The sequence below is a fragment of the Macrosteles quadrilineatus genome, unplaced genomic scaffold (assembly GCF_028750875.1).
Source record: "Macrosteles quadrilineatus isolate MER2022 unplaced genomic scaffold, UCM_ALF_1.0 Scaffold_8__2_contigs__length_117827958, whole genome shotgun sequence".
NCBI classification, from domain to species: Eukaryota; Metazoa; Arthropoda; class Insecta; order Hemiptera; family Cicadellidae; genus Macrosteles; species Macrosteles quadrilineatus.
This window is the reverse complement of record NW_026542601.1, coordinates 80301934-80328791: the sequence shown is the minus strand read 5'-3', so window position 1 is coordinate 80328791 and position 26858 is coordinate 80301934. Positions and strand designations below refer to the sequence as shown.

General features: G+C 35.0%; 2 protein-coding genes across 4 annotated transcripts in view; one reads left to right on the top strand and one right to left on the bottom strand.

Moving 5' to 3' along the window:
- LOC129001872 (uncharacterized) overlaps positions 1–18040 on the bottom strand; it is a 33716-nt gene extending 15676 nt beyond the window's left edge. Inside the window, exons 1-9 of one of the 3 annotated variants that reach the window (XM_054429328.1) lie at positions 17841–18040; positions 12788–12979; positions 11062–11466; positions 7726–7940; positions 5273–5483; positions 2866–3231; positions 1821–2065; positions 635–803; positions 215–314 (exon numbers count right to left, since the gene is read on the bottom strand). In XM_054429328.1, coding sequence (XP_054285303.1) covers positions 215–314; positions 635–803; positions 1821–2065; positions 2866–3231; positions 5273–5483; positions 7726–7940; positions 11062–11466; positions 12788–12977 — 1901 coding nt within the window. In that variant the 5' untranslated portion in view covers positions 12978–12979; positions 17841–18040. The remainder of the gene's footprint in view (positions 1–214; positions 315–634; positions 804–1820; positions 2066–2865; positions 3232–5272; positions 5484–7725; positions 7941–11061; positions 11467–12787; positions 12980–17840) is intronic. The other 2 variants (XM_054429327.1, XM_054429329.1) reach the window with 2 other exon arrangements.
- LOC129001873 (glutathione S-transferase D7-like) overlaps positions 1–26660 on the top strand; it is a 55498-nt gene extending 28838 nt beyond the window's left edge. The window contains exons 2-6 of the mRNA XM_054429330.1: positions 20094–20236; positions 21498–21556; positions 21657–21795; positions 22359–22526; positions 26408–26660. Coding sequence (XP_054285305.1) covers positions 20096–20236; positions 21498–21556; positions 21657–21795; positions 22359–22526; positions 26408–26551 — 651 coding nt within the window. The 5' untranslated portion in view covers positions 20094–20095 and the 3' untranslated portion in view covers positions 26552–26660. The remainder of the gene's footprint in view (positions 1–20093; positions 20237–21497; positions 21557–21656; positions 21796–22358; positions 22527–26407) is intronic.
- Positions 26661–26858: the final 198 nt, after the last annotated feature.

The window sequence follows — 26858 nt, the reverse complement described above, 5'->3', positions numbered from 1 at the left end:
AAATGAAAAAGAATAACGGTCAGGCTTTAGGTCTTACCGTGCCACCCACAGTAATAGCTACTCCCCTATAAGGGAATTTGCCAAAAGAGAAATTGATGAGCGCTGACCACACACCCTGATAGTTACATGGCAATGACACTATCATGTGGGTGTCTTCATGGCCCTGAAGGCAACCAGATTTTAGTTTAAAAGTAAAACAGTGGAAAATCCTTACCTTCGGATCAATCTGTGTTTGGACTGTTGCAGCCAAGTTGAAATATGTCTTTTCAAAGAAGTTTCGCAAAATTTGTCCTTATACCAGTTCCATACTGCAACTGAAACAAAAGTAAAAACAACAAATTATTGACAGTGAATATATAACTAATTTTGCACTAATTTGGTTAGTTTGAGTGCCCAGAATTCAGTGCAGTACGAGAAGCTTGTAAGGTTCTCCTGGCAGTGTTTGATTTCCATTTTAAATCATAGCATTCAAAAGCGCTTAAACAAAACTGCTAACAAACGTACCATATTCTTCTTTAAGGCTGTCATTCATTAACTGCTTTAGATATTTTAAAGAAAAAAACTATAATAGAATAATGTTAAAAATGCCTAGGAAGTAACTTAACAATTTTTTTTTTAAGTTACCGGTACTTACGCCGAATGACAGAATATAACTGGGTAGTCACAAAAGCTATTTTATCTGTGAACCCTTTCTTCCCAGTGAATGAGAAGTTCTGACCGAGTTCGTCTGTCAACGTCCTTCTCATAATGTTTATTGACATATTCTTAATATCATGTCCCCCAACTCCCATAAATAGCTTGACCTGAAACAAATTGTTAAAAATGTGGATAAAACACTTTGCTTTAATAACTTGAAAATCCAGGCTTATACGGCATGGTAGATTCCCCAAAAACAGCCTTATGCGCACAAAGAATGATTTTTAAATATTTTCACCCAAAAATAAGGTAAAATGAAGCAATTCCATATGGTGACCATTTATTTATCACTATTATGGTGACAATTTTACGTTTCCCAACTGTTATGTTAAGGACATTTTACTCTAGACCTATTAAATATTGGATAAAAAAGATTTAAAATACTGCTGTGTAAACGATTATATTGAATCAATAAATAGGAAACTCAAAACTATGCTTCCTTTTTAGACTTTTGCAACTTACAAATTTTGGGATTTTTTTTTCCTGGGTCGCTAGGCACGGGCCTGGGATTATTTTTCACATTACTTCAGGCTACACCTAGGGGTTACTGCAATATCACTTAGATAAAATCCATTAGTGATTTGGCAGGGTTTGAACTCGGGACCCAAGGAACCGGAGTCCCGCGCTCTAAACACTAGACCAGCTCGCTTCCCAAAAAAGATTTTGGTATAAGAAGGAAGCATATCTCAACAAATTGGTAAATTGTTCATCTCTTTGAACAATAGGAATTTTTATGTGCTCTGTAGTTTTAGGCCTATCTTTATTCATAGCTCGAATGTTTAATTAACCTCAGGATATTTTAAACACATTAACTTAAATACTTCTTATCTATATTTTTATGATACAGTACACTAAATGTTTGAAAGTTTTGGTAATTAATTATTAGAGAACTTATTAGACTTATACTGGAAATGTAAGTTTTAAATTTATTTTTAAATATTTAACTGCCTCAAGTCAAGATTTTCATATGCAAATCAAGGGCAAACCCAAGTGGGACAATTGATATCCTAGTCCAAAAATAATATTGAGGGAGTTCTGATGCTTTCATTACAAAATGGTAAATGGTTAATGGTAGTGTGTCTGATCGCATACAGCTTTATATACATCGATTTCATTTTACTCACAAACTTGTTCCTCAGGGAAGGAGATTCCTTTAATTTCGCCTCTGTAGCCTCAAAATCAGCCATAGACTGAAATGGCAGAAAGCCCAATAAATGTGGATGAACATCATTATTTTCACTCCACTGGTTGTTTGTTGGCTTTGCCAAAAGTCTGTCTAATTTCTCTTCCATAGAAATAAGTCGCCTCACATTATGAAATACAGCCGCCTGCAGTTGCATCGTAATTTGAAGCATTTTGTCAATGCCACCTGTGAATTAAAAAACATAATCAAGACTTCCTCACAAGAGTATAAATCTTTGTGAACCCTATATCATTAGGATAACACTATTGAAAGAGTCCTACTGAAATTATCTAATAGTTATCAAATAAAGATAATACTTCTGTGCGGCAACGGCAAGATGAAATGTTGTAGTATTATTATACAGTTGGGGAAGGTTTATACAGCTTTATCTGGTCAACTTATAATTATTTGTGATAAAAACACATATCCTAAGTGTTCACAGCTCCGCATCTCTCCCAAGTTTATCAGAGGAGATAAAGCAAACTCCTTACTTACGAATTTGAACAAGTTTCAATAAAACCTGATATGGTATAGCTCTTTATGTAGTGAAAATATATCGTTATATGAAAAGTAACAACTTTCAGTGTACCAAATGGCAGCAAACCTGATCACTAAATACCCAATGTTATAGAGTAGGCCTAATGTTGTATAATTTCCTATTTTGCAACATATATACAATGTGGAATGTGGATACATTTATTTTATGACATTGTCAAGAGCAGGTAATGCTCTGAGTACGCAGGTCTGCTGCGGATGGGGTATTTTTGTAAAAGATTGAGACAAAAACCCTCATTTGAACACCAAAAAAACCTGTCGACTATGAACTTAACTTAAAAGAATAACAGCTAATGTTTAAATCACATTCACAGCAATATCTCGCGTAGGCTTACTCTAACGCTACAAAGTTAATGAATTACCAGTTTATAAGACAATATTTGTTTATTATCAGACATAATTTGTGATAATCTGTATTTAGAATATTTTACCTTGATCTAGAGAATTAGTAACTTCCTTTGTTGTTTCACAGTTTCTGTTTTTGGATGAAAGAACAGTGGATGGTACAGGCAATTTCGTATTTTGGTTTGAAGATTTTTCAATTAAATTTTCTTCTGGAAAAATTGTTGGTGTGAATACAGGATTAGGGTTGATCGGTGTTTTTTTAACTTTTCTATTTGGTTGACAATCCTCTGTTTCAGAATCACTTATGTCTGTACCAACACCATCTTCACCAGGGTACTGAAGCCTTGAGCTTGCTTTTCTCTTCCTCGCCTTGCTTGTCATTTCGTAATCTGATTCTAAGTTCACTGACAGTTCTACTTCCTTATATTCAGTTCGTGCATCGGAATACTTCTCTGAAAAAAAAACCCAAAACTTTAAATGACAACAAGATTTTTCAAAAATACCATGTCTAGTACATCAAATACAGCACACTAAAAATTATACAAGGTAGTTAGATCTTGGATACTAAAATCACAGATGTCTTGGACATTTCATGTGTATTAAGGTCAAGGAATGATAAGACCATAAAAAGAAATAGAATAATTGTAATAAATGGATCTGTGACTTAATATATATATAGCAAATATAGGATAAGCAACATGTTTTACTTTAAAACAATATTTAAGTAGAGTACCTAACATGCTTAGGCATATCGGTAATAGGCAATGCCGTCCGTAATATGTTGAAACAGCTACATTTGGAAACTGTTCTACGTAGTTAAAATAAACTCGCACAATCCTGAGACTGTGGGACGTCCTAGTTCTAGTATAGAATTATGACAATTATAACTGTACTCTACTGTACTGTACATCACATTGGTTATACAAAATACTAAAAAAGTTTGAAGTTGACTAGATTTATTGAAACATCAAAATAAATATATTTGACAAGTTTGATAAAAATATATCCATAAACATGACTACCACAGTTTACTTACTCTCCATAAGATAACACGGGAATTATAATTTTAATTTTTTTTAATTATCTCCGTAACCGTTACGCATACAACAAAGCTTCAACATACAAAATTTTTTTTCTCTGTAACCAATAACTTTATACAAAAACACTTTAATATACTTATTATTTGTTTTTGAGCTCTTCAAAATGGTCAAGGGAGAAATTGGCAATTTTTTTACTGTCTAAAATGACAAATACAAATTTTTACCACATAAATTCTCCCATAAAACTCTGTTCCCATGGGCAAACTTGTTCGAATAAACATAGGTCGACATATTTATCAAAATCGGACCTTTTTTGCTCGAGTTATCATGCTAACTGACACATATACAGGGTGTTTACAAAAGAATGCCGCGATTTTAAATGGTAATTCTTTGGATATTATTCAAATCCTGGCATTTTTTAACACCCTGTGTGTATATCTATATAGCCTATACATATGTTATACAGACTGTCCCTAAAGTCCCGGACCGGTTTAATATTTTCTAAACGACAACAGATAAATAATAAATAATATTTGGTACATCAACACCACACCTAAAAATCTACTTTTTTAAGGAAATATCAATTTTCTGTCACATCATGGGGACGTCCCGCAAGGAGTCAGAAGAAAATCTTTAATAGAAGCATAGGTTGACATGTACATCAAATTAAAGGTCTTTACTAGCAGAATATAATGCCGCAAATTTGAACTCAAACGGACAATCGACAAAGATTCATTTAATTTGCATTGCTATTATTTATGCTTATTCCTCAGGGGGCACAGCCCTAGGAATCGGAAGAAAATTGTTAACGTAAGCATAGGTCGATATGAACATCAAATTAAAGGTCTTCACTAGTAGATTACAATGCCGTAAATTCAAGCTCAAAAGAACGTCTGAGTAAACAATGACAGTCGTTCAAAGATTCCAAATGGCAGATTCAAGAAACCTTTGAACGGCTACCATTTTTTACTCAGTTATCCGTTTGAGTTCAAATTTGCGGCATTATATTCTGCGAGTAAAGTTCTTTAATTTGATGTACATGTCAACCTATGCTTCTATTCGAGATTTCCTTCTGACTCCTTGCGGGAGTCCCAATGATATGACAGAAAATTGATAGTTCCTTAAAAAAGTAGATTTTCAGGTGTGGTGTTGATGTGCAAAATCTTATTGATTTATCTGTTGTCGTTTAGAAACAAATTAAACCGGTCCGGGACTTTTGGGACAGTCTGTATATATGTATATGAATTTGAACAGATGGTGTTTTTGAACACATATATGAATTTGAACAGATGGTGTTTTTGGCCTTTGGGGACATCAAAAGGAAAAAGTAAATCGGTCCCGGATCCAGATCTTTCCTTGAAACCTACGGTAGCCTAATAGCTTATTCCCTATATGGGAAATTCGCTAATAAAAACATCTTGGCAAAAACATTTAAAAATTAAGTTATATTTACCATATGTTTGCAGGAGATGGATGTTGCGTTTTTCCCAGTCTTCAGATGGTCTGGTTTGGGCTTTGACGTGGTATTTCACGTCCTCCTCATTCTTGATTTTGGGATAGAAACACCATCCTTCTTCAATATTAGCCCAGGATAATGGTATAATAACACAGACATCATCTTCATCCGGGAATCCCACAACGGCATATTGCGACTTGCTGGATATCTACAGAACACAAATTTATTATACAATTGATTGTATGGTACTATTTAAGGGTGCTGTTTTAATGAAAATTGATTGGAAAACTATTTAAATCATAAACTTTGACTGCTAAAAATATTTTTTATAATTTGATGGATTAAAAAAATGAATTAAAATGAATTAGTGAATTTAAAAAATGAAAGTAGGCTATCCAATTATAATGGTAAATTATATTTAGTTTCATTGTCAAATTTTTCTACTACACTGTGCAGTAAGGGAGAACTATTTTCTGGTGATCTAATGCAAGGAAGACAAGATTATGGGAAAAAGTGAGACTTCTTTGATGACAATATTAGGTGACAAATTGTCCACTTTAAAGATGCCAAAAGAGAAGCGAAACTGAGGCTCTTCATAAATTTCATAAATTTAGTATTTTTTTTTCAAAAACCTGACACAGAATAACCATGGCATTAAGATTATTGGAGAAAATGAAATGAGAACAACAGAGCCATCTGAAAGAAAACAACATTTATCAGTTTTTGACAACAGTTAAAATAATCTATCTGGACAATTTTGAATTAACTAGATGAATCACAGTCGGGAAAAAGAGACACAAACTCAAGCTTTGGGGGGCATTTATTGAATGTGTTGGCACATACTAGTATGCAAGACTTTATCTTAACCACATCACTGTAATGTAACGCAACACACTCAATGTCAACTAGGCCTCCTATCCCAGAACATATAACTTAAAATCCTATTCTTACCAACGAGTCTGAGACCTGGTTTTTAATATTTTAACTCAAGGAAAAAAGTGTAGAAACTAAACAAAGGTTTTAAATTATTCTCATTTTTCTCGGAAGTGTGAAGTGTTGAGAAACAAGGAGATGTAAAAAATGAACAGTAAAATGAGAGTAAATTTTTAAATACTTACCGTAATAGAGCTGTTGATCGTTCATTTGCAAGCTAATGTTGCAAGAAAGATTGCAAAAAACATATTATTATTCCGCCGCACTGACATTAACAGTAACAGTGGTGAGGTAATGATGGAAAGACATTTATACCAGGAACCGTATTCAATATGGTGTCAGGCGAAGGTGGCGTCATTCAACAAAACAATCAGCACTCTCAGTGCCGAACTCTTGAACTAACGAAGCGCAACTAAGAGTTGGCAAACTGTTGCAATAATACGACTTTGATTTCACGAGTGAGAAGAATGTTTGTCACGGCAAATGAATAAAACTTTACACAAAGTTGCAGAAGAATCGTTGTCCCGTCGAACTAACGGCAACTTTGCCAAAAAATACTCTGCTATCTGGGATGCTTGTTCCTTTAATTTTTATAATTGAAACAAAAAATATTACAACAAACTGACTTCACAAACAGTTATCATTAAAATAAACATGCTAAAAATGTAATATACTAGCACTTACCTTTGGATTAATTGTTGCCAATTATCTTCCTTGATAAAAACTACCTACTAAATTACTATGAATAAATTATAAACGCAGTAAAGTAACTATATAACAGCATAATCAGCAAACTAAGTAAAATAACTAAATTCAACTAAATAAAGCTTAAGTTGACTGACACGATGATTTCTTTATGGCTGTCATAGCAATGTGGACTTGGTTCCAGTCAGTCCCGATAGAGTTGTTAAGGAACGGAATTGTGGGTATTATTACACATGATTTTAGTTTGAATCTAGTATGATATTTTAAGCCCTGTTATTTCAAGCAAATGTAAGTGTAACTTGAATAGGCCTGCCCTTAATAGGCTATCCAAAAACAGGATAAAACAGGGCATGATCCTTGTTCTTGTTGATTTACCTTGCTATATGGGCGGTTAAAATTTTTTTGCTACAGCAGCACATTCGGTGATTTTTTTCCAGTGCCACTGTTAGGTGCAGTGAAATATTTCCATAACTTCAAAGCACTGTTTTCAGCGTACAAAGGAAAGATTTGGAGACTTTTCCATTGAACAGTTCACAATAAAATGAAATTAAATAACAGAGCAACTACCAACCACCATTAATCTAATTTATAGTGGTAAAACTTTCAACAAAAATAACTTTACGCAATCAGCATAAAAATATCTTGTGCTTCGGATAAATATTTACTATTTTGGTATTAATTCAATGATTCACAATAAGTTAAAATTCTGTTGCTGCTTTGGGCCTCAACTATTCATTTGGGACTTTTCCAAGAGATCGGAGATATCCATCCGGGAGCTGTAGACACCCTGTAATTCAAACAATCTTACTTACACAAGCTTGAAAGAGATCTTTCCTTTTCAATTGCTCTTCAAACAAATCCACCTCTTCAACTGAATTGAGTGGCAGTTCTTGAAATAATTCTTCATGGTTTTGAAGTTGTTCATTCGGGACATCTTGAACTCTTTCTTTTACTTCAATAGCCTGTCTGATAGCTCGAAGTTCTTCTTTAAGAAATGACGAGTTATTTTCCTGAACTTCAAGTTTTCCTACAACACATAAGAATTACATGTTTTAAATACTTTAACTTAGTTTAAAAAAAAGACCTTTTAAGATTATTTTTTTACTCTAATTTTGTATTATTTATAACTTTATTTTTTATTTATTTTTTTTCTACGCCAGTGGCATTTTACGAGAGAATAAATGTTTATTGTAATAATTATTGTTTATATAACTTTATATCTTACTAATATTATACAGTCCAACCTCGGTATAACAAATCTGATGGGACTGAACTAAATATTCGTTATATCAAGGATTTCGTTAAAACAAGGTTCGTTATATTGAGGTTAGGTTTGCAGGAATTTCGCTAAGTCGAGGTTCAGAACCAGCATCAGTCAATATAGGTCGGGATTGGACCTCAATGGCCTCATCAAAACACAATTAAAGTAGCATAGGCTACAATACTTTACAGTATACAGTGTTTATATTGTAAAGTAGAACCTCGATTATCTGGGGTACTAAAGGGAAGGGATCTTTAATATTGCGCAATCATGACATTTCTAGTCATTGACCTTGGTACAGGTTACAAACTGTAAGTTTAAAATCACAGCTTACTCTAACCCACCTAAAACCTAGCCAAATACTGTATTTTATAGCAATAAACCACGTAAAGAACAAAACAAAACAGTAGAGAGTTTTGTAAGCTACTGCTCGTGATAGGCCGGTAGGCTACAGTAATGCTTTAAATCACAACAGAGGAATGTCAATACTGTAATAATCATCAACTATAGCATTGGTGTTGCCTTAGTTTAAACAAATCGTATTGAAAATAATAAAAATATTAGATAAGTCGTTATAAAAGTGTATAATCATAATCATAGCCAACTTAAAGAGAATAAAAAGACTCGCAAAAGGAATGTTAAGATAACGATGTTGCTATTCTTTCTCTTTGCTTTGTTCTTCTATTCTTTTTCTTTCTTAGGTTTCTCTTCATCCAAAAATTGTACAATTCACCATATTTACTTATCACCCAATCACAGCTTACTACACATTACGTCGTCATCAGTCCTCAGTTCTCAGTATGTCACATAGCGCGCATGCAGCGACGTCAGCAGACAGGGATGTGTAAAACGGAGCAGACGAATGTTAGCGCAAGCGTTGACGTCACCTTTCCATTTCATTTGATGAAGAAACGGATTTTTCAAAAACAATAATGGGGGTGGGGGGTTTGTTGTTTCGAGGGAGAGATGCAGACGATTCGTTAAGTAGAGGTTAAATTTGCTATGTAGAGGTTCTGACAATGATAAATTCGTTATATTGAGGTGTCTTATTTTTATCCGGGATCATGAAAAATTCGTTAAATCAAGGTCGTTGATATGGTTTGTTCGTTATGTAGAGGTAAAATATACATTGTGTCTTATGGAGAGTTCTAGGGGATTTAAAAAATTCGTTATATCGAGGTTCGTTATATCAAGGTTAGACTGTAAATCTGAAAGTTTGTGAGTTTGTGTGTGTGTTTGTGTGTTGCTCAATCACGCACAACCTACTGGACGGATTGGGCTGAAATTTGGCATGATGATAGCTCACATTCCCGATTAACATTTAGGCATATTCTCATCTCAAAAATCCTTTCGGGCTCCGCCCCAGTGGCTCTGTAGTTCCCCATGTTAACCTTATTAGTATTCTTATTTAATGGGAATTAAAGAATTTAGTCAGCTGTTTCAACTTTACAAGTTGGTTCTATAACATGCAATAGCATTAAAACGTTATAAGGTTTCCCAACAGGGTGCAGCACTATTATTATTTTGTTTTTGCATAAATGACAACAGCTAATTTGAACTAAGCAGCACTAAAAAGCTGTGATACACAATGAGAACTGAAAAGTGGGATTTTTTACAGTTAGGTTTGAGTTTTTAATCCAATGAATAATTTGTGATATTGTGCGAATGTTTGATCATTTATTTTTTTCTATTGTTTAGTTGCAGCGGTAGAACATTATGGCAATGGTAGATGTGTTATACTATATCGTACCGTAAATTTATGAACCAAATTTTATCAAACTGTGTCCTCCCCCATTGTAAACGCAAAGCTTGAGTATAACTGCCATAAGCATTTTATACTTATACTATCTGAACCCGGCAGACGTTGTCTTGCCTTTGACTATTTATAATCCCACGGGCTTTGCCCCGTTTAACTTCTTAATTTTCAAGATGATCTCGTTCGCATGGCTCAATCACGTCCTGGTTGAAGTTCGTTCGCTACGCTCACTCACCTTTAGGTTGGAGCTCGTTCGCTACGTTCACTCACCTTTAGGTTGGAGCTCGTTCGCTGCGCTCACTTGCCTTCAGGTTAGCTCGTTCGCTACGCTCACTTGCCTTCAGGTTAGCTCGTTCGCTACGCTAACTCGCCTCCAGGTTGAAGTTTGTTCGCTACGCTCACTCACCTTTTGGTTGCAAATTAGCTGTTGTCATAAATGTAAAAGAAATAATAGTGCTACACCCTGTTGGTAATCCTTGTAACTTTAATGCTATTCAACATCATAGAACAGAACCAACTTGTTTAATTGAAACAGCTGTTAAAATTCATTAATTCCATTTCTCATAAGGTTAACATGGGAAACTCCAGAGCCACTGGGGCGGAGCCGATTGGACGGATCACGAAATTGATGGTGTATAAACCTATTCCATGACATTCTACATGTATGTACCAAGTTTCGTGGCAATCGGTTCAGCGGTGTCTGAGTTTATCACTTCCAAACAAACAAATATATATACAAACATCCTCTTTTATACTTATAGATGCCAACCCCATACGAAGGACGGGTGCTCTGCTAGTTGTTTATATAAGCAATCTAATGTTCAGAAGTGATTATCCCTGAGGTGTGTTGCGGTGGTGTCTGTGACTAACCACTCAGAACAAAGAATTTATTTTTCTATGTACATTTTAGAATGGTGTATAATATACGGTTTTCAAATAACTACAGTAGGTATTCTATAGAAAATCCAGAAGAAAAAATTGTTCAAATTTAAATTTGTACATTTGAAAAATATTAAAATTGTACTACGGATTGATGAAAAATAGCAATTTCCCCGATTCCATCTAATACCTCTTGCAAAGAAAGTCTTACATCTATAATAGTAACTATGATTATGTAAAAACTTTACTTACGTGTTATTACACAGAGAGCATGCCCTATGGCCTCCAATGTAACCTGTTCCTTTGACTTGAAGACACAGTAATGTTCACTTTGTTTGGGCAGTCTGCAGGATGACTCTTGGGTAGAACACACTTCTACCTGTTCTGTTGAAGGCCTTAAAGCCGCAGCAGGGGAAATGATAGGAGAACTTTGCACTGGGGAAAGTGGTTCCAGTTTTGAGGTGATTGTTCGAGTTTTTTTCGGCGTTTGGATTTTTTTGAACGATTGAATGTCATCTAAAGAAGAGTCTGATTCTTCATCACTTCTTTCTGAATTCATGGATGAAGACTTCTTCCGTTTGCTCATTGCTTTTTCATTTTCTGATGTCACACCTTTCTTGAGGCAGGCAATGATTGACATGCAATATTCAAAGCTATCTGGAATAAGTATTGCAAAAATGTATCAGGGCTAAGCTACTTTAGGTATTATAACTAGGGAATAAAGTTTATTAATCGCTCAGTCCTGTAGCAGTAGTATGATAACTATTTGTGTATTAGGAGTGCAAAGTATGTAATTGCGGCTCGAGAACTGAAGATGCCTGCACAAAGCTTTAGCTGGCCATACATTTAGAATGCGGCAATGACTACTTGTGCTCGTAATACACACAAGATTTTTCTTTTTAGGTGTATATAAATGTCATTTAGGTTGTGTTTGCTTTTTTAAAGGTTGTGTTATTTCTTACTGGTTCATATTTAATGTACCGAATACGCGGCTGTGGTTTGTCTCCAAACGACAATTGTGAGATCAGCTGATTTAGCAGGGGGGGGTATGATCCATTCCTGCTCCAGAGCGGCAATGAGCTATTTTGTTCATACAGTGTTAGAAAAAATAATATGACTTTACTGTATCAAATTTTGGATATTCCAAAAATAAAATCGCCAAAATTATGAATATGGACAATTTTTGGATTTTTTTGAATCATAAGAGTAGTATGTATCAATGGGGGATTTTACTTATAACTACTCATAAGCTTTATGCTTCTGTTATTTTTGTAGTTTTACTTTTACTTTGATTACTTTTAATTGTAGATTTTAACATTTAAATAAGGACATAGCTGAACTTGTAACAAACTTTATTTCTATTCAAGCCATTTTAATTATTGATCTTATTTACATAACACAAAACCAAAAACATATGATAGCCTATTAAACTATCAACTATTTGACAGTTTCTAGGAGGCGGAACATTTTGCCATTACACAATAAAGTACTTATATGTAATTTCAACATGTTACCTCTGAAGAGACGTACATGGGTGGCAAATGTTTGGTTAGGTTTTATTAAACTATTACTAATAGGCCTACATTGCAGTAAAATCAATCAATCTTAACGCTAATTGTTAACAGATTTAAGATATTGAAGCATTTTGAAAAAACCTATAGCACGGAGAAGTAACGAACAGAATATACGCTGTATGATACAGCACAGAGGCAGGAGTGGTGTCTAGCACTAGTGCTGGTGTCTAGAGCAAAGTCTCTCTCCACCACCTCACTATCACATAGGCCTACTACAAAACTCAAGGTTGAAAAAGACCCTGTGCCATAGAAATTTCTACACAGTGCTCGCCATTCGGGCTCTTTCTTGCTTGTACTAAATATATTTCCGCCCCAACATACCAGAGCTGAAAGCGCACGGTTGTCCCATAAGCGTGTTCCAGTTATAAGATGTAATCTAGGAAAAACAACAATTTGTTACTTACCAATGTTTTTATCCATTAACTCAATCAGGACCACATCCCAATTCGTCCCAGGTTCCTGGGCTCTGGCCACAAGTAGATTCAAAGTTTTGCTATCGACATCTGGATAATAGCATGTATTGTCATCCACTAGCCATGACACAGGTACAACTGCATATGTTGAGTCTTCAACAATTCTTATTATAGCCCACATACCTAAAAAATCATTTATCTTCTTTATTTTCAATCAAATATCTTCTATCTATATAAATAAAATTAGAGTTTTGTCTGTACATTGCTTAGAATCATGCAGTTTTTGGTAATTTTTACGTTTTATAGCCTAAGAAAGCCGAAACGAGTTTTATCTCAATTTCTGTCTGTATGTCTGTTTGTCCATTCTGTGACTCCGTCTGTAACGCCAAAATGTCATTTTACGCGGCCTTCTCCTAGAAAACTAGATTACCGATCAAGGTTCTAATCATTTTTCTGTATTTACTGGATTGGTGAGAGTGTCTTTGGCTATAAAAACATGGCCTCGCTTCTTTGAAAACAAAATAACTAACCATCAAAAACCCAATTTCGTTCGATTTTTATCAAATTTTCTCCTTAATGTTTACTATTACATTTTATGAAATAACGATCAGCTGTTTGGATTAGTTCTCACTTCTAGCTGTCACTGATATGTTTACATTAAATGTTGTTTACAAATACCGCAACCATTTCCGATCAAGTTTTGTTATAAGCGTCTAGGCAGCCAGTGCAACCCCGAGGATCGTGGATCAGATCGGAAAACCCCCCACCACCGCTCTGTGCCGATGGCGTGACGTCAACCATTACCGCAACGATACGGAGCAGCTGAGTCATGAGCCTTGGTGGTGAAGTGGATAGCGTGTCGGGCTGATAATCTGAAGGTGCCGGGTTCGAATCCCGCTAGTAAATGAATACATTTGAAATTCAGTTTAGTCGTGCTCATCAATCTGTAAATAATTCAACATGAGTTATTTGATCATTATTTAACTGATAAAACACTCTTCTACGCTTCACATTGTTTCAACTTTGCATTTAGTACCGGTAGCCTATGTATAAAAAATTCAATCATGTTTGTAGCAGTACAAAACTCTTTATTTGCAGAAGCAAACAAAGCCCAGCTATTGATCTTAATAGCTTTTATTTCCTAATAATAATTTATTTGATAAAAATGATAAAAACTAGAAACTCAAATGGATGTGTTTTATTATGTTCCTTAAAGGTGTAATTTTATATAAATTAATGTGATTTGGTTTTCCTAGGCAGCTTTAGAAACTAGACAAACCAATAGTACAGTAGGCTAACCATTAAATTTAGATTGGGCCTAAATCTATATATTTAATTCCGTAAGCAAATCGGTCACCACAAAATATCTTGAGCTAGGAAAAAGCATAGACAAAATTAATTAAATATAGCCTAGACTGTCAGCCATGGTGTGGTTACCATAGGTTCTGGCGAACACCGCTGGGAGCCGCGTAGCGTGTACGCACTAACTACAACAAACTACTTTTTGGTCTCTAGGGACCTCAAAACAAAAAATATATCGGTCCCGGGTCCAGGTCTTATTATGAGTACTACGGTAATAGCTTATTCCCTATAGGCCTATATAGGAAATTTGCTAAAAGGTGGTTGGCGGCCTCTTTTAACCTTGCACTTGCCCGTCGACATAGGCTATGGGCTTGTGTGTGTAACATACGGTATCCAGTAAAGCAAGGGGTGAGCCGGTACTGACAATGGTGAACTGTAGGTACTTATAAAAAATAGCGGAGGTGACCAGAATCCTTACCCACGACATCGTTGCCTTAGTCCCAAAGTCTGTGACGCTGCCGACTGAGCCACAGACTCGCCACAAATGGAGAGTTGGAATCATTATTCCCACCTGTTATGAACTATATATTTGACATATTAATATAGGCTAAACTTTCTATTGTGAGCCTTTTTGTCCATCTTGACAAATGCTAAGCTATGCTCTTGATTGCATGCTGAGCAACGGCGTACGGTACTGCGCTATGGGGGCCTAACGCTTCCTAAGCCTACATTAAAATCCTGTTGCCACAGACGAGGGATTCAAAACTTAGATTTAGGATCACAATTTTCATTTAAGGACCATTGCAAGCCCTTTTTTTTATCAGAACAAACGTTTTAACAGTCTAGTCAGTGAAATCTGTGATATATAGGGCTTATCATAAATATGTGACATAGCCTATATGGGCAACATGTCAAGGACAAAATTCAAAAATTGTCTGCCAAGAAACATGGTTTACATTCATTTCTGTAGATCCTCAAAGACAAAGAATGCTTTCCTAACCATAGCTCTGAGGATCTACAACGGCTTGCCTCAGAACCTTAGGCCTACCAAACTATCCAATCCAAACTAACGACCACGGCTGAAATGCTACAAGTGGGATAATTTAAACTTACCTTCAAGTATGCAAGTACGGTAATTAGCAAACCATATCTTAGGCGTACTAATAGCCATGACGAATGTTTTTTTTTTGTTTTTTTTTAATAAAGAAAGAAAGATTGTAAATAGACAGTGAGCAAGTTAGTATCTTTTAATAGTTTTGAAAAGCGAAACAATAGACAATGACTGACTGACTGTTAATACATTCTAAGCTATACTTTGTACTTGGAATAGGAATCTGTCGGATCTCTGCTTTTTTCAAGAATCTTATATATGTTAATGAAATCTTAGAAGAAAGTAAGCATTCCTATACTGAAAAATTTACAGCTACCGTAAGTTACACGACTTTTTCTAACCTATGAAATACATTTGATAACTTAGACACTAACTGTCTTGAAATACAAATGTGTAAGTTTACGTTTCATAGAGTTTTTGGTTAGCCTAAATGTGAAAATATTAAGTTTTTTCTTGATAGCTTAGGCCCTAAGTTAAAATCCTTCTAAGTTACAATCCATCAGAAGTAACTTAAGTTAACTAACTTAGTCTCTGATGAACGATGTTAGATAAGTTAATATCTGTGTGATGCCTGTAGGATTATTTATGTGGTATAACTGACTAGGCCTATAAGCCCAACTTAGATTAGCCTACCAGAGTATAAGACAATTTGGGTAGCCTAACTTATAGGTAGGCTATGGCGGTTTTAAAGTTTACCAGATCCCTTTTTTCTATTAACATCATAACATTGTGTTTATATCTTATGCAAAATTTAGGCCTACCGGTATTCTAAAAATGGGGCTGCACTTTAGTTTACGTCCTACGTTTACTCGCATCATAAGTATCTAGCCTACTGCAGTTAGGTTGAGGTTATGTTAAGTTAGTTTAGAAAAGTTTCATTTTTGGGTAGTTAATGTACAATAGTAAATGTAGGACGTAAACTAAAGTGCAACCCTAAAAATCATTGAATAAAGTTAGGCAGATTGGAACTTGTGCAATTAACGTAGGACCTTTATAACTTAATTAATGTTTCGGAATCATATTCCAACCAAAAAATAGTAAGTTACCCTATCATTTTCATTTTCATTTTCATTTTATTTTCCACGGCAATGCCATTTACAAAATACAATCAGTTAAGATTACCTATAATAAGATTATGTGAATACAAAATATTAAATTATAACAAAACAACATTTCATCAGCAATAACAACAATACAATCGATCAACAATAACAGCTATAAACTATGACATAACAAAAACAAGGCATAAGAATAATAATAACAATAACAATGATAATGAAATGTGTCTGAATCGTATGGTAGGATGTCTGAGTTTGATCTGTTGTATTCTAATGTAAGTGGTGTAGTTCTGTAGTATATAGTAGTATGAAGTCTGGTGTAAATCTGTATTTGGATGTGAAGTGTAATGTGGTGTGAATTAATTAAACGTGTAGGATTTTATGTTTAAGGGAGGCTAGACTGTCGCTGTAGAGGTCAACATGAGTTGAGAATTCGTTTCCTAGCCGTTGGAGTCGGATCATCGGACTATTACCCAGGTAGTTTGTTCTGTACTGCGCCCTGAAGAAAACATCTGTAGACCTGGTACTGCCTGGAACTCGAAATAACAGCTTTTCCAACAGCTGAGGAGAGTCAATTTTACCATTGATCAGTTTTAACAAGAAAGCCAGGTCCGCAACATCTCTTCTCTTGGCCAGAGTATGGAGGTTCAGCAGGGACTCAAGTTCTTCAACTGGGACGTCTCTATAGTTGTAGCCACATCTAACTCCCATCATTCTTACAAATCTTCTCTGAATTCGCTGTAACCGAGAAACGTAGATGTCATGGTAAGGTTTCCAAACCACCGCCGCATATTCCAAAATCGGGCGAAGGAGTGTCTTGTAAAGGGTAGTTAGAGTTGTTATTGAAAATCCATTTCTTGACACTCTGAAGATCAGACCGAGGATTCCACAAGCTTTCCTGCAGATTTCATCTACGTGGTGCTCAGGCGTAAGGGAAGAATTCCAATAGACTCCGAGGTCTTTAATTACGTGGCACCGGCTCAGGGGAGTACCATCCAACCGATAATCTATATGTACAATAGTTTCACGTCTTGTAAAGGATATTACATTGCACTTAGATACATTGAGATACATCAAATTCTGCTTGCACCAAGACTCGATGCCAGCGAGAGTTCTCTGCAAAGATTCACCATCACTAACATTTCTGATCGTTTTTCGTCAGATCGGTCTTCGTCGGAAGGTATCTATTTAATAAAGGGAAACACTTAGTAAAATAACTTAGCCTACCTATGGTTTGGAAATTATAAAATTGTTTTTGTTTCAAGCGCAGTAGTGAGTGAAGTGAAATTGAGGTTATGTTATATTATGAATAGTGGTGCATAACATTTCTTTGTTATTATATTGTGCAGTGCTTTTAGAGCTTCTCATTAAAATCACGGAAAACATACTAGCCTACTAGGCCTATTTAACCCAGAATGCCAACCGCATGGTAAAAAGCGTTAAGTACTTTGAGAAGCTTTGCCTCTCTCAAAGTATGTTTATATTGTTAAAAGTATAGTAACTTATGGTTATAGTTAGGCCTAAGTATGTTTTCTGTGTTAAAAAAATGCACTAATAATGAGAAGGAACTTACCGAGCAAGTAGTACAGTAGCTTCAAACTGTAAATCAAAACAATTATCTACAATATTCTAATTTAAAAATACATTTCCCGAAGTATGGATTTGGATTATTTTGTTCATCACACAAAACACAACATCAACATCAACAAACACACAATAATAAAGAACCGAAACACAGTCTAGTCTTAGTTTAGAACTCAAAAAAACAGAAACAAAGCAACGCAGCAAGCACAATTTTCAAGCTTCAATTCAATCAACAGCAACAGCAACAGCACGTGTGACTGTGAAGGAGTGAAGTGGAAGTGACTGAGACTGACTGGGTGGGTCGGTGGGTGGCTGTTAAGTGAGTGAGTACTACATTCCAATCCGATTCGATCCTATTGAATCCACTCCACTTCCACAGTCATCAGGGTGTTTTTTTTTTAAACTTGCATCTTTATTTATGTAAAAACCGCAATAGATAGAAATATGCAGTTTGCGGGAATCATCTATTTACGTAAGGGGCCCAATTTTTTTGAATTCTACGTTAGATTCACATTCCCCCCTCTCCCCCTGCCCCTAACTTAATTTTGTTAAATAGCAAGGTACCCCTTGTGACATATCAAATGAAAGAGCATGAAAAAAGAAAATGTTTGATGAAAAAAAATTGAAAATCGGTTCATAAATTTGCGAGATATTTTCCCCTCCCCCTCCCCGGAACTTAATTTTTTTAATAACAAGTTTCCCCTTGTGACATATCAAATGAAAGAGCATGAAAAAAGAAAATGTTTGGTGAAATTTATTTTTTATTTGATATGTCACAAGGGCGGGTACCTTGCTATTAAAAAACAAGTTATGGGTAGGGGAAAAGGGGGGGGATTATCTCACAAATTCATGAGCCGATTTTAAATTTTGTCTCGGGGAGTCCGAGGTCCTATGTTTAGTAATGTTAACTAAATGTCACTTTTCTCAGGAGTTAGAACAGGTAGGATAATGAAACTTGGTATACTTTTATATTAAGTAGTCACGGACACAAGATTTTTCATTTAAATTAAAAATAACTATTTTATGGGTTTTTATAGATTAAACAAAAATTTGTTTCAAAAATAAAATTTATAATTTTTTTTACATGCTTCTACTAAAGATATGATGAATTCCTTATGTCTGTGTTTAGAATAAGTCACTAAGACTACGTGGTAAAATTTCACAGCTGTATGTATTACCAGTCCTGAAAAAAATGACATTAAAGTTTAAAAAAGTTAAGTTGCGGAAATCGGCAAGAAAAGCCTCCAAGGGTCAACCAAGGGTCTACTAGTTTTACCTTTAAAACGTCACTGCAATTTTATGGAAAATATATTTTTTTATACATTTCTAGGTTAGTAATCAAAAATGTAAGTATACCATTTTTAAGAAGAAGTTCTGTGCTATAAAAAGAACATAAAAAGTAAAAATTGAAAAAAATTAAAATATTTCGACTTTGACTCCCCTCGGAAATTATGACTGTTATTGGTTTCGAAATAACGCCTGGAATACTTTGCAATTGCTCGAATTCGAGCAACAGGTGCACTAGTATTAACTAATCAAAATCAATGACGACTGTTAAAACCGCGCAGGAAAAGCAAAGCGTTTTATCATAAATAAAACTTAAAGTTGGTTAGTCGGAGTTTATTTTTAAATAGGCTGTTATAAAACATTAAAAAACTGGTAAAAGTTTGGTATGGTATCTGCATTTTAAAATGCTTTAATAAACTAGTAAAAATTTTATTACAACATTGTTTTTTACAAATTTATAGCAAGCATATAAAATGCATACAAATAAATTTAGACCCATGTTTTAATACCGGTATATAAAAAATTATCAAATTTACTTATATGACTTTGAAATACATGATAAGAGTTTGAAATGGGAATATACACCGAAAAAAGTTTGTTGGAATAGCACCTCTGCAAACTAATAGCATTTACAAATTCACATTGTTCTTGGTTTTGAGCCAAACGCTGTAAATTCTTGGGCACTCTTAGGTTTGAAATATTTAATACCTAATACAATTTTGTGAATTTTCTATTTAATCAGGTTTTAGATTGTATAGGTACTACAAATAAAACAACTTTGTACTCTGCTATTATATTTGCAGTTAAGTAAAGGCTGGTGACTATTAAATAGCGAGTTGGTAAGTTGGTAACACAATTTGTTTGTTCTTTAGCATCAGATTTGTTAATGCTGACTGTGAATTCCGACTCCTTTCAGCTCTTATAAATTAATAACGCCATTGTATGTTCTGCACAGATATGGTGCTGATTCTGTATCATTTGGACCCAAGTCCTCCTGTGCGGTCCGTAGATCTGCTGATACACACCCTAGGACTCAAGGCTCAATACAAGACTGTCAATCTGTTTCATAAGGACCAATTAAAGCCCGAGTTCTTGAAGGTACCCTGTCTGCAGCTTTTATTTATCAGTGCTTAACTACTAAACATATCAACTAAACTAATTTCAATTTAAACTATCTCCCACTTCCCAACCACCAGCAAAACTTTCAGGCTGTAATCCATGCCACCAACCTCGATGTGCCACTTGTAAATCATCACGTCAAACCTTCATCATTCTGATTCTACCAATGTCATTTGCCAAATTTCCTGCAAAAAATGTCCTAACGACATGGCAAACCACAAATGCTCTTGGAGTTTGTATGAATGGATGTAAACTATCCTGATAAATAAATGCAATACTTGATATCCACAAGCATTCTCAAAATTTTCAACAGAGTGTTTTTCATTATAAAAGGCATGAGAAAATTAGACAAAGACGAATCAGACATAAAATTAAGACTGCTTGAGCAAGCCCATCACTTAAATTTAAAAACACCATCTAGTCTACATTTGAGGTTTATAATTTTTTCTTTCTTTCTTTTTATCAAAATGTTCTTTTTTATATTAGATGAAAAAATTATCCTTCCTTCTAAATCCTTCCATTTAAATTAGATATATTCTAAACCATCTGATACTGCATGGTTAAACATTATTTGTTTGTTCCTGAAGAAGGCTAATGCTGAAATATATTGAACTTTTTTTGTTATAGTTTTGTAATATTTAATTTTTTATAATGAAACAGCCGTTTCGTAATTACTATGAAGAAACTAATTTCAATTTATGAAATTACCTTGATTGCCTTGAAATTGCCTAGAAATTGCCTTGATTATGATGGGTAGACTTATATTGGCATTACCATTTTTTTGGGTTGACTTCTAGAAATGTGTTATTTAACACTCCTTTTTATTGGATTAACTCCTGCTTAAACTGTGTTACAAATAAATACAGTTTATTGGAAACAGATTAAGTCAAAGATATAATATAAAAAATTAAAAATTATAGATTTTTTTAAATACCATGACAATGAGATGACGTTTTTCCACCTGACACAAACAAAAGGTGAAATGATCACCATAACACTCATAATATGCTTATTCAAAAATGTATATTCAACTCAAATTAATTTTCTGAATCAAGAATTACTACTTTTTCAGATGTAACTCCTAAATTAAATTAAATCTTAACAGTATCATAATGATAATGAAAACGTATTATAACAAGCGACAACACAGTTAACTCTGCAGCTTTAGATTATAATATACATTTTCATTTTTTAAATGCCTTTGTAAAAAGCTGTTAACATAGTAAATATTTTGTTACAGCTAAATCCTCTTCACACTATTCCAGTCATTGATGATGATGGATTCATACTTTGGGAAAGGTAAGGTTGAGCAATTTGACTCTGATTTTTACCATTCAATTGTGATAGTTGTTGTAGCCTTTGTTACAAAACAATTTGTAAATCTTTGTTTAATTTCCAGCCGAGCAATCCTTACCTACCTGGTCTCCAAGTATGGCAAAGACGATTCTCTCTACCCGAAAGATTTGCAGAAAAGAGCAATTGTTGATCAACGACTTCACTACAGTAATGATGTGTTCTACATTTTCATACAGATTATTGTAAGTCTAACATATCCGACAGGTTTTCATTGAGGAGGGAATCAATAGTTTAACAGTAATCTATACCATCGGTATCTAAAATAGTTTAAAAAATAAAAGGCTCAAGATATTGGAGCAATGAAAGTGTAGGTACTGATTGGATCTTGTAATTCTTGTAAATGAATCTAATATTTATATAGGTAAAACCAAGGTGGAGGGGGGGGGGAGTTTATACCACATTTTGCTACTGACAGCTAATATAAATCATAAATCTTGGATATATTTGATTGTTAAAGTAGGTTAAAGAATAACTTTCAATATAATATACACTTTAGTTATTTAATAAAACGCTATCCCAAATAAAAACTAAACTTGTTCTTTTATATGACAAATTGTTTCAATAACAAATTTTGAATAGACCCTACTGATTTTAAGAATATAAAATTTTATAAATTAGTACTGGACTGAGCACAGATGTATCTGTACTGGTAACCAATATAGAAACAAATACTTAAGCCCTACAAAAATCATTATAAAATTGACGGCTACTCAGATGTTAGTAATTTAACTTGACATATTTACAGAAAAGAATTCTATACTCTGACGCCACTACGATCTTGGATGAGCAGCTGGAAAAGGTAAAACAAACTCAGGAAAACATTGAGAAACTTCTGGAGGGACAAGCATTCATTGCTGGGGACTCCCTCACTGTTGCAGACTTCAGCTATGTGACTCTTGTTGACATTTTAGAGGTAGGCCTCTTTATTGATGTTGAAATTAAACTGGTTTTTCTTTTTTTACAGCTAATAAATTTTCTAGAGTTCTTGTATTTTTATAAAGACCTACTAACAATGCGGTAAAGTTAATCTTTTCAAACTATCGGTTCAAAATAGAATTGAAAAGGCTAGTTAAAAAAACGGATGTAGGTAAATGATAAACTTGCCATCACAAAAAATTAATATGCAACCAGGAACAGAAATTTTGTTTTAATATTATGTTACGGGTCTATAACAAAGAACCTTTAATCATAAAATATAATTATTGAGCGAAGCTCTTATACGTCGACTCTTATGCATTTCGTAATACGCAATCTCCTCCTAGACGGCTGAATCAATCGTTTTCAAATTTTGCATGGTGATAAAGACCATATCGGTGAGTGCCAACATCTATATGGCGTTAAAAAAATCTTTCAGGAATCCGCCCCACTGGGTCTCAAAGTTTCAATGTAATTCTTATGGAAGCAGTATTTGACACATAAACAAAAACATATGATCAGCTGTTGACTTTTGAATGCAGTAGATAAATAAATAGCTGATAGCATTATTCCACAGATATTAGAACATAAAAGGGGGTATGGATAATAAAATAATCCAATGACGACACTAGCTTGAGGTCCGTGACGTAGGAAGTGTTAAAGGAAGTACTAAAAGTGAACAGTCTGGAGTGTGGAAACTGTTTATGACGATTACATTTAGGTATCTGCATTCCTAAAATTCTATGGGAAGGGAGGAAAACGGGTCTGCGACGTAGGAAGTGATGAAGGAAGTAGTCAAGGCAAGCTGTCCGGAGTGTGGGAACTGCTTATGACCATTATATTAAGGTATCTGCTATCATAATATGCTATGGAAGGGAGAGAAACAGGTCCGTGGCGTAGGAAGTGGCGAAGGAAGTAGTAAAGGTGAGCAGTCCGGAGTGTTGGAACTGTTTATGACGATTAGATTAAGGTATTTGCAATCCTGATGCTATGGGAACGGAGGGAGACATGTCCGTCACGTAGGAAGTGTTGAAGGAAGTAGTAAAGGCGAGCAGTCCGGAGTATGTTAACTGTTTATGACGATTAGATGAAGATATCTGCAATCATAAAATGCTATGGGAAGGTAGGATAACGGGTCCGCGACGTAGGAAGTGATGAAGGAAATAGTCAATGCAAGCTGTCCGGAGTGTGGGAACTGTTTATGACGATTAGATTAAGGTATCTGCAATCATAAAATGCTACGGATAGGGAGGGAAACAGGTCCGTGGCGTAGGAAGTGGCGAAGGAAGTAGTAAAGGCGAGCAGTCCGGAGTGTTGGAACTGTTTATGACGATTACATTACGGTATCTGCAATCATAAAATGCTATGGGAAAGGAGGAAAACGGGTCCGCGACGTAGGAAGTGATGAAGGAAGTAGTCAAGGCAAGCTGTCCGGAGTGTGGGAACTGCTTATGACCATTATATTAAGGTATTTGCAATACTATGATGCTAGTGGAAGGGAGGGAAACATGTCCGTCACGTAGGAAGTGGTGAAGGAAGTAGTAAAGGCGAGCAGTCCGGAGTATGTTAACTGTTTATGACGATTAGATGAAGATATCTGCAATCATAAAATGCTATGGGAAGGTAGGATAACGGGTCCGCGACGTAGGAAGTGATGAAGGATGTAGTCAATGCAAGCTGTCCGGAGTGTGGGAACTGTTTATGACGATTAGATTAAGGTATCTGCAATCATAAAATGCTACGGATAGGGAGGGAAACAGGTCCGTGGCGTAGGAAGTGGCGAAGGAAGTAGTAAAGGCGAGCAGTCCGGAGTGTTGGAACTGTTTATGACGATTACATTACGGTATCTGCAATCATAAAATGCTATGGGAAAGGAGGAAAACGGGTCCGCGACGTAGGAAGTGGTGAAGGAAGTAGTCAAGGCGAGCAGTCAGAGTGTGGGAACTGTTTATGACGATTAGATGAAGATATCTTCAATCATAAAATGCTATGGGAAGGAAGCATAACGGGTCCGCGACGTAGGAAGTGATGAAGGAAGTAGTCAAGGCAAGCTGTCCGGAGTGTAGGAACTGTTTATGACAATTAGATTAAGGTATCTGCAATCATAAAATTCTATGGAAAGGGAAGGAAACAGTTCTGTGGCGTAGGAAGTGGCGAAGGAAGTAGTAAAGGCGAGCAGTGCGGAGTGTGGGGAATGTTAGTGGCAATTAGATTAACGTATCTAAAATACTAAATTTCTATGGAAAGTGATAAAAACAGGTCCACGATGTAGAAAAAGGCTTAGAAAGTGGTAAAGTATGAGCATAGTGTGAAAACCGTCTGTGGCAGTTAGATTGATGTATCTTTAATCCAAAAATGCTATGAGAAGGGAAGGAAACAAGTCTATGACGTAGGAAATGGTGAAGGAAGTGGTAAGGCTTGCAGTGCAGAGTGTGGGAACTGTCTTTGGCAATTACATTAATATATCTGCAATCCTAAAATGTTATGGGAAGAGAGGGAAATAGGTCCACGACGTAGGGGGTGGTGAAGGAAGTAGTAAAGGTGAGCGTGTTGAGTGTGGGAATGGATTAATGTATCTGCAAAGCTAAAACGCAATGGGAAGAGACTGTAGACTGTAGGTGAAAATAATTTCGAAGCACGAATCGATACATATTTCGATACATGCAATCGTTTATAATAGAAATTTACAACTAAGTTGACAACAGCTGATTTTTAATCCATAGAGGATAAAAACTATTTTTACTCCATAGAGGATAAAAACTTTTTTTTACTTCCTAAAGAGTAAAATTGCTACTTTAGACCCGCAAAGCATGCATTAAAAACGACTGGTATTACTGCAGTACGACCAAAACAATATAATATAAACCCTTGATGACTCCGCTCAATTTTGTGGATGCCTCTGCGAACGCCACCTAGTAATATAAAAGTTTCAAAAATCCCATTGATAAAGCCACTGTACCCTGATAAAGCATTGATAAAGCCATTTATTACAACTGATAAATTCATTCTTTATTTCTGGCATCTTCCTGGACAAATTATAGATTTCTAAAATCATTCCATTTTACAAAAAGGGGAAGAAATTAATGTTGAACATTATCGTCCAGTTTCTATTCTCCCTTCAATATCTAAAGTTTTTGAAAAAGCCATGCAAGGTGGACTAATGTCATTTTTAGAACAAAATAGTCTTTTAGATGACAAACAACACGGTTTTTGTAAAGATAAATATGTCACCACAGCCCTGATCAATTTTACTGAATCAATAGACAAAATAGAAAGTGTTGCTGGCATTTTCATGGACCTTTCTAAAGCATTTGATAGTATTTCACATGAACAGCTGCTACAGAAATCACATTATCCTGGAATTTAAAAAAAACTCCTTTACAGTGGTTGAGGTCATATCTCACCAACAGGCAGCAGAATTCTTTTAAATAAATACCCATCTACTCTATAGATAAACTGTTTATGAACGTATACAGCTATAGTTTTATTTTCTGCATTTGTTGTTTAGGTAAAGTATTTGTACATAGTAACTATAAGCTAGGCACTATTTATTGTACGTCTTGTACATGCTATAAATAAAGATAATTTCAATTTCAATCATAAACGAACTATAAATGCTATGGAAGCCTGATTTACTATCATGAAACATTCACAGTGTTGTAGGGCCAAGGAGGCAATGTATAATTCGGCCGCTTAGAAAACGACCTGCGCGCTAATGCTAAACCAATGCTAGAGGAGGTCGCTTTCTAAGCGGCCGAACTATAGCACAATTATATCTCTGGTCCAGATAAAACCCTACTCCAAAAGTAACACAACAGTTTCATTTGATGTAAATAATATGAAGTGTTAATCACTAAAATGTTTCTTGTTTGTTTTCAGGTCTATCGCCCTACAGGAGACAAGTTTCCATTAACTAAAGCTTGGTTTCAGCGATGTAAATCTACAATCAAGGACTTTGATAAAATCAACAAAAAAGGAGCAGACCTATTGATAGAAAAACTCAAAGAAAAGCTTTCAAAGTGAATAGAAAAAGAGGAACAAATCTATCAGATGTTTAGCTTTAAATTGAAATACTGTACTTATTTTTAAAGTTGGTACCATAAACTAGGGGAAAAATTAAACAGTAATGAAATTATAAAACCACTTTATTATTTTTTTGTACTTCAATTAGGAAAACAATGTCTAAGTACTACCACAGATTAAACATACTCCCTTATTAGATTTTGTTAGATCCTTATGGATCAACTAAAGACAATTGTATTGGTTCAGTCTGGTGCCGCTAGGGGAGTCCCTTAGTTTTTTCTTTCAATTTTAGTTACAGTATTACCTT